The sequence below is a fragment of the Haliaeetus leucocephalus genome, unplaced genomic scaffold, assembly GCF_000737465.1.
Source record: "Haliaeetus leucocephalus isolate CR32 unplaced genomic scaffold, Haliaeetus_leucocephalus-4.0 Scaffold139, whole genome shotgun sequence".
Classification (NCBI taxonomy): domain Eukaryota; kingdom Metazoa; phylum Chordata; class Aves; order Accipitriformes; family Accipitridae; genus Haliaeetus; species Haliaeetus leucocephalus.
The window spans coordinates 30,210-39,057 of record NW_010972575.1 but is presented as its reverse complement, the minus strand read 5'-3'; the positions used below and the strand labels follow the sequence as shown (position 1 = coordinate 39,057).

At 41.6% G+C, this 8,848-nt stretch overlaps 1 protein-coding gene across 1 annotated transcript in view; it reads right to left on the bottom strand.

Annotated features, from left to right (window-relative positions):
- Window positions 1-5,370: 5,370 nt before the first annotated feature.
- Window positions 5,371-8,848, bottom strand: part of RCL1 (RNA terminal phosphate cyclase-like 1) — a 24,681-nt gene continuing 21,203 nt past the window's right edge. Inside the window, exon 9 of the mRNA XM_010586058.1 lies at window positions 5,371-6,251. Within this exon, the coding sequence (XP_010584360.1) occupies window positions 6,101-6,251 (151 nt within the window). The 3' untranslated portion in view covers window positions 5,371-6,100. The remainder of the gene's footprint in view (window positions 6,252-8,848) is intronic.

The window sequence follows — 8,848 nt, the reverse complement described above, 5'->3', positions numbered from 1 at the left end:
CAGCAGCTTTCTTTGAAAGCTGGGTCAGTGAAGAAAATGCCACGAACATAAGCATGGTTTTTACTCCATGTTTCAGTCAGGCAAGTGACAATTTTGATAATTTCCTGTATTTTCCTTACAATATCTCAACAGCTATTCAGCAATTTCTCACCAAATTGCTCCTTTCTTTGTAAACCTGTGGGGCTGGGGAGGGAAAAGAAGGCTAAAAGGATTCTGTAATATCCATCTCCTTGGCTATTAGTTACACCCTCTTCTCATTAACACTTCTTACCATAAATTTCAAGTCTTAAAAACCATCTGCTTACAATGCTTATTTAACTCTGCAAGCTGAAACAGATGTTCATTCTTTATTTGTACTTTGAAACTGAAAATTAAGAAGAAAAACTATTTACGCAGCTGCCACATTCTTCCTGTTACAAGGCTAGCCACAGATGGTGTAGCTTTAGTTTAGCCCCCCTAACCCTCCATCATGCTCTTATTGAGAGTAAGAAGCTGTTAAGGAGCCTGTGCATTGTGTAATAGCTTGTTCTTCTAAGATGCTCTACATACCGTGGAAAAAGCCAGATCTTTTCAAACCAGCTCTTCTTCACTTTGAATCCATACGTCATTACTTAGAAAAGACTAGAACAAGATCTTGGCACTGTTTCGAGGGAAAACTCGCTACTGACATTAATAGTGAAGGATGAGGAAACAGTATTTTTATTAACAACCTGACAAACACATTTCCAAAAGAAATGGGTATAACATTTTCTAGGCTGTCTTATTTAGCCCTGATTTATTGTGGAACTTTTCTTCAAAAGCACATTACATACGTTATTTAAGTCACAAAGAACAAGGTGAAAATAGTGGCTAATACACCTGTGGTGTGAACTATGAAGTAGATTTTTACATTCAGTGCTCAGAAACATTATGCGGTAGAAACCCTTTTTTGCAGACACATTCTGAATCTGTAGATGTGTTTCTATATACACATACTTAAACAAATCTCTTAGGAAGCCTTACTGAATTGGGCACCTTCTGAATGCTGACACACAAACTGTAAGGGTCCCCCCCCCCCCCGCCTTTTTTTTCCACTTTGGTGATGTTAAAAAAAAAGAGAATAAATAATCAAAACTTATGCATATTTTGATCTAGATCCAGCCTGCAGATGTGTAGTAGTTTATAACTCATCAAAACTACATTTCCAGACACATGGAAGAGAATTGTCTTCCCTGATGGTGCTGAGGAATGCCCATTCAGAACCACAGTGCTACCTTACAGATTATATCTACATTCATCACTGGCTAAAGCAACTTTTTTCCTTATCCGTGGAGACAGGTGAGAATTGGAAAAGGTGTAAGTAACTTTCAGGGAGCAGAGTGGTTGCTGGTTAGAAGCAAGGTAAGAAGGAGTAAGACATTCATTCTCAAATAGTGTGACTTTTGATGCAGCCTGCAAACAAGGGTGCCCTACTGAGCCCGTGACATTTTGTATAATGGGATGTGTCACAGACATGTAGTGATCATCACTGGAATCAAACCCTTAATCCTACTAGCTCATCCATCATTAAGCACCAGGTACCTCACATGAATCAGTCTCCACAAGGACCCGACAGATTTTCACCATGGGCTCACTGTTAAAGGAGTACTGATGTTTGTTGTGTGAACAGTACAGGGGATGCTGCCAGGGAAGTGTGGCCAAACCGATACAGAGAAGAGTGGGGTGAGCATGGACCATCTGGCAGACATACAGCATGAAGGCAAATGTACAAAGACACCAGTCTACCCCTGGTGTGCACAAAGGGCCCCCCCCTCAACATCTGCACAGGTGTGCAGAGGTGTTGCCAGCAGTGGCAGGCTCCTGGCCCCTTCACTTCTGTGGGCTCCTGGCCACCGTTCATCCTGATGTAAAGAGTTGCTTTTGGACACTGTTTTCTTGTGGTTATATCCTTAACTGATACCAGTCTATAATAAACCATTTTCTCTGTGGGTCTCCTTATTGCTACCTCCACAAGCACCGTTGTTTCTATACCCTGTAGTACACAGGGAATGTAAGTCTGGGCACTCTTCTTGGTGTGTATATATAATAATCTTACTGTTCCAGGAGAGAGATTAGCACTCACCCCTAACATCTATTGCTACAGGTATACTACAAATCATCCTAACAAATCTGTCTTACAACAATGCCACAGCTTTATCTAGCACAAGTGCTATTTGGACACAGTGATGCTCTGATGGCAGTGCATGACTTACGGTCATTACACAAACAATGCTGTCACCACAGTTCAACCCCCACACTCTCTTCCCTGCAGGACTTTCTGTCTTTTACCCCTCCCACTGACAACAGGTAGTAAGTGTTCTTCAGAGCTTGCCAGTGCTGCTCCTGTATCAGACACAAGGAAAACTGTACATATCCCACCAAGAATGATCTTTTAAGACAGAGCTTACCAAGACCTAAGCAGTAACTGTAGAAGATGCCCCTTCCACTTTTTTTTTTTTTATTTAGAGTTGCCCTGACACAGTTGCATGTCTCACTTGGTATCCCCTAGGATCTAGACTAAATAAAAATACTTTCATCAGACATACACAATAGAAGTGTGGAAATGACCATACAATATCAGAAAATGAGAAAGAAACTCATTGGCAAAATTATGCCCCCTGAAAGCTGGTACTTTTCTTGTCTTTTTTTCCTCCTGTTGGTGTCTCAAGACCATGACTGAAAAACGGGGAAGTGAATGTTGGAGCTTGCAAGCAGCAGAGTAATGCCTCAGCGGCTTGAAACAAAATCCATTTGACTCATAATGTCGCCTGTGGGGAAGGAGAAGAGAGACAGTACCTACACTCTGGCACTAACATAATCACCATTTTGAAAACATTACCCGAGACAGCCATGTACTTACTGTTTTGGCCTAGCTAACTTACCTACTGTGTGCTTGCCCAGGCAGTTATTGCACTGGCTTCTAGTCATATACTTTCAGTAAAGTGCATTGGCTTGGACTGAAGCAATTTCACCTTCAGCATAATCTCTACTACTCCAGAACCTGTCCTACAGCAAGTTAACATGAATTTTCCGTAACCACAGAAGGTGCAGTGAAGTTACCATCATAACTTAGAAATGGAAGAGAGTTTGACAATAGATACTACAAAAGTGAAAGTGGGTGCAAGGTAAAGGCACGTTTTGCAAATACTTTCCACATCACCACTGTAGCAGCCTTTCCTGTTAGGCAAGTTTAAAGGAAGAGATTCTCCGTTTAATGAGGTGTTCTAATTAGTTCTTCCCCAAACTATTTTTCTGTGCATTCTTCACCCTCTCCCCCTATATGTTAAAATTATTGCAATTAAAAGGCACATTACAAAATGCTTCTGTTAATTAGTCCCCTCCCACAACTGTACCTCTTTATGGTCCAGCCTTAAAGATTTCTGTAAGCAGAAAAGTTTCCAATCACAGCAGAAGGGTATTATCAGAGTTGTTCACCCAAAGGGATTACCTAAATTGCTGATGGATAGCTCAAAGAGTACAGGATTATTCTCATACAGCTAATCAGTGCACATTCAAGTCATCTGAGTATTAAATCTGCCACGATGGACTGAGAGGAAAGATGCATCTCCTAGTAACTAGCATCCTTACCATAAAGTCTGTGGCTACAAAGAGTATGAATTGTCTTCATCAAAAATTAATTTCCTCTGTCCAGCTCAAAAACTGATCTTCCTGCTTGTGGGATCAGTCCACCAAAACAGGTTTTAACAGCTGTTCTGCCGATACACAAACAGCTTCCATCTGCAGCATTTCCTCCCAGCAATTACTTTTCACGGAATGTGAAGATCAAAGAATTTTAAGAAAGGTCTCACCTAAAACCTCCTCTGGAATTCTTCCTGTTTCTCCATACACTGGCTGTTCTGGAAAAACATAGTCCTTTCATACACATACCTTTTTCTCTGTAAAGCGATAAGCAATTCTGAGTCATAGCAAGCATTGTGCTGTAGAGCTATGCGATTTGCAGCAGGGCTAAGGGTTAGCAGTCTAACTAACACTGAGCTTTACTTAAGCATGGGTAATTTTATGACATAATTACTCTATTGCTAAAGAATCTGCTACCTGGGCAACACGTTGCTCTTTCTATGTTTGGTGAAACTGGAACACTTGGAAAAGCTGTCATAGCTTCAAAGTTAAGACCTTTGAAAGTTTAAAAATGAAGCTTTTGATTTTTGAAGCTGTGACAATACTTCCAAATTTTTACTTAGGCCAATTTTAGAAATCGGAGCTGTACTACAAACTTGTATCTTTAATTAGTGTAAGCTTTATATTTTAATTCTAGTGGCTATTAATCTCAGCTTGTACATTTCACTTTTTGGATCAGTGGCTCCCTGTATTTAGGGCAATTTTCATTTGGAGAGTTTCTAGCTTTTTCATTGCATAGATGACAGCGGGGAGCAAGGTAAATTCTTCCTTGTCCACATACTTTATTCCTAATGTAACTTTAAATTAAAAAAAAATAGTAAAATAATTTTATTTCACATTCTACTGTTTTATTTAGGGTTTCCTTAGCTGCAAATCAAATTTTGGAAAGCTATTAAATTGTAAGAGCCTCCTTGCCCTCTCCCTTTCTCCCACCTTTCGTTCTGGAAACGCCCACAGCTGTTGTTTTGATGTATCAGTTCAAAATAGCCATTTATCTTTTGAAATGCCAACTTATAGGGCTGGGGAAAAGGTTTCTGGAGTTTTTTTTTTTGGTTGCTGTTTGTTTTGTTTTAAAGGGAAATAAAACCTTATTTAGGAAAAAATACTTTATTTTTCCAAAACATGTTTAGACAGATTGCAACAAGAACAAAGTACAGTACAAAAATGACTCACACAGCCTGCAATAGTTAATAAAACACTAATCAAATACCTAACTTTTTGTCAAAGTCCTTTTGGGTACAAAATACATTTTTCATATTACAGAGGTAATGCCCACTTTACAGTGGCATCAGATAAAGTCTGTAAGACCATTATAACACAGTCACTAGTATTTGCTCTCTATATATACCAGCTTTTGACATGTTTTTTTTTTACTCCAGATGCACTGAGTGTAGTCTGAAGTCAAGTATAAAGTTCTTTCCTTGTGTCAGCAGTTCAGCATTAACTTCAGCAGGTTTGCCTGGAATCTACCAAAAGCCTTTCTTGGGTAAATATTTATATCCTAGTAGAAGCTTTTTGCACCTGTCAATCCAAGCAGTGCCCATACACCATTATCCCTTCTTTCAAAAGGGAGCAGCTGCACAAAATGCGATGGCATAACTGAATAAATTTTTCTCCCTCAAAGCCTACAGCTTTTTTTGCTACCTTTCACAACTAATTGTGAACTGCAGTGTGTGGCATGCCAAACAAACCTAAAAAGAATATATGTGATAAGTCAAAAACTGTCAAGGAGTTTTCTCCTCCCATGCCCATCTTTGCAGAGGAGGCTAAAACAAGTCAGTATAGGTTGTGATCTCTTCTGCAGTATTCTAACATTAAGGAAGATTAAAAGATGGGTATTTTTTTTCCTCCTATGAAACTGTAATTTAGTCAACATAAGCAGGAGTGAAGCATTTGACAAATACTATTCACATGCAATGTATGAACAAAAAATTATCGTCACACCTTTAATTTCCATGCCAATATTGTCTCTGCAATTACGTCAAGAATCTAATATTTCTGTTGTGATCATTTGTTTTGCACTGCAAAGCTTGTTTTGATCAATCTTGTCTTCCCTCTCTATCTAAACCTTTCAGAAAAAGCTAAGAGTGAAGTCTGTAGATACACAAAACTAGAGCATCCACTGCATTAAAGCTTGAGAGCGCAGGGACATAAGACGCACTTGTGTCCCATGCAGTGGAATACAGTGCAAAGAGTCCCAAGCCAGCTGAGACTCCAGCCAGCCATTCCATGCAGCACAGAATACTGGCATTGCATTTATAAACAGCACAGGTCTAAACAGTCTAAAGTCAGCTTTATTGTTTACATGCAGCAAGCTTGGGTTCCTCTGCACTGGAATCATCACTGGCTTCCCTGTGCCAGAATAAGCACGGGGAAAGGCAGGTTTTATCAGATCTTTGCAGCGGTTTCTGTCACCCCATTTCACGAAGTCTGCAGATGTTTCTTATCTTATAGTTTTGCTAAGGTTGGAAAATCCAATGCCAACACACGTCATTAAGACTTTCTCCCCACCCATGTGCTCCTCCTCAGGGGTCTTTGTTTCAATTTTAAACATGGTCTGGAAGAAGCTTCTCAAGTGTCGCAGAAACTCAATTCTGAGGGAGAGAAAACAAGTGTTTAAGAAACAAAACAGAAAGCCCATTAGCAGTATGTACTAACGCAGATTCCAGCAAGAGCACAGTGAACAGAGCATGAATATATTGCTTAGTACAGAGCAACAAGCCTACAGGCTCCAAACATTGTTCTCACTTCTGTTGTAGAGGTGGCTAGTGACCCCTATTGAAACCACTGCACTCTCTGTATAAGCAGAGAGAAAGAATGCCTGCTAACATGGCAAGACAAAATATTGAAGGAAGAAGAAAGAAAGGAGAAAGAAGAGATGTAGCCAGGCAAGGTCACTTCCTTATGATGCTGACTCTCCATTAGGGCCATAGGAAACCCATTCCAACCTGTGGTACTCTCCCTGCCCCAATGTTTAAAGCAGAAATAAAAGATAAACAGGGATAGCCAAAGGGTTTGGCCTTGGGTGCATACTTTAAGAAGAGAGACATCAGATCCTAAAGCATGTGTTTGATTTTTATTACTAACTTGTCCACTTCTTAGTGAAATGTTTCATTAGAATCACATTCAGACTCAGAATTCTTCCCGTTTTCTCTCATTTTCAGAAAAAAGAAAAAAAAAAGTAATTTTCCTTTCATCATTTTAGAATGAGAGGCACAAAAAGACTAAACAGACACAATGCTCCTAAACGCACACTAACTGGAGAGCAAGTGACAGGAAAAACTACTGAAAAGTATATTAAAAAAAAAAAATAACAAAACCAGCCAAGAAAACATTCCTACTGGCTTACCCAAAACAGGGAACAAGCAATTACACCAAAAGGCTACAAATACAAAATTGGCAATAGCTCCTGACGGAAGTCTGGTCTCTTCCAGTCATGGCCACAAGCAAGTCTGCAGTCTTGAGCTAAGGTTTAATCTCCTGCAGCAATTGGTATGTGCTCTTCTTAGGTTAAGTTTAACCTTTAAAGAAAGGGAATGTGCACATCGAGTCCACATATTTGTTTGGCTGGCAGTCTGGAAAAAGTCTCTGCTCTGCATGCTGAGAGCATAATAGCAAGCTAATCACACTAACATCATTACACCAAATCAAGAGAAAGTACCCAGAAAATGGGAACCAGGAGACCAAGAAGGCAGGACTGTCCCCACTGCAACACCATGAGGCCTCTGAAAACCTCCTGGCAGCTCCTATTCACAGAAATTGTAAATATGCACAACAGAAGTTGCAGGAGCAAGAATTGCCTTATCCACTTCAGGAGGGCAAGCTGCTGCTCCTGGGCTCAGGTACGTGCATGGGAAGAGGAGGGAAACAGTAGGAGCCAGACAAAGAGAGGCTGCTGTTACCTATACAGTTCTGTGCTTATCAAGATCTGAGAGTTATCCCTGGGGCAGTCAGCTGAACATCTCTGCAGGGTGAATGTGGGCATATGGCTCCCCATGTATACCTTTCTACCCTACCTTCCTGGGCTGGTAACTGGCCTTAGCATGGATACCAGCTCTCCCATCTCTCAAATGGATTAACAGTGAAAAGCACCTTTTCTTCCATGTCTCCCCAGCTGGAAAGTTTCCGGTTGCTGCTATAATAGGCAAATGGGCATATGCTGGGACAAATGCTTCAGTAAAGCTGACAGGCAACAAGTTCTGTACCAGCCTTCTCCTTAGCTGGGTCCTTTCCCAGAGCTCTGGCACTCTGACAGGAAAGCAGCCAAGCCCAAAACAGCAGGAGCGGCATGCTGAACTGCAAGGAGGGCACAGAATAAACTGTACAAATGCCAGAGGCAGCGTGCGAGCCAGACGCTCAGGGAAAAATCCTTAAAACTGATCAGCAAACTCTGCAACATGTTGGTGGGATCAGGTCAGCCTGTACCTCTCTTTGCACATATGTAGGCTACCACGCTTCTCTAATTCTCCCTTTTGAATAAAGGCAGAGTGAGAAAAAGCAAGAGAGCTTTGCCACAGCCATGAGCGGGACTGCAGGGGGGGCTGCCTAGGGATGTAGGGGGAGAATTTTGGAGCAGAGAGTCCAGCTCTGTCTTGCAGCAGCAGAAGCACAAGTGGTAAGAGCCCTGGAAACAGGCAAACAAGATGGGGGGAGGTCAGGGGTATGTGACAGAAGTGCAGCAGAAAGCAGGTTTCTATTAGCTTGAGGCTGATATGGGTCGCACGTGGGAAGGTTTGCACCTCAAATTAATAGTGGAGGCTGCACCAAACATACATGTACAGAGAAGGTTTATTTTGCAGGAAGTTTAGACTGTGTGTTCAGGCAAGAACAAGGCAGAGCTGAACACTTTTTCTTAGGCCCAGGGACAGCTACATGAGCCACACTGGAGGTTTCCTCAGAGCCAGTGGCTTTCAAATAAAGAACAATCGTACTACCAAAAAAAAAAAAAAGTCTGTTTATCTAAGTGCTATCTTTTCCCAGAAGAAACACCAAAAGGTACACAACCACTTCACACGTCTTAGCTCGCTGTCAGGGCAAAGTGACCAACCCGCGGATCAGTGCAAGAACAGACCTGCATGCCAGCAACACCTTTTTGGTTCGACTACCCCGAGACAAGCGCAGGACACAGTCTGGCAGCGCCGGCGGCCGCGGTATTGCTGCCCAGCGTCCCGCCGGGGACGTTCCCCGGCCG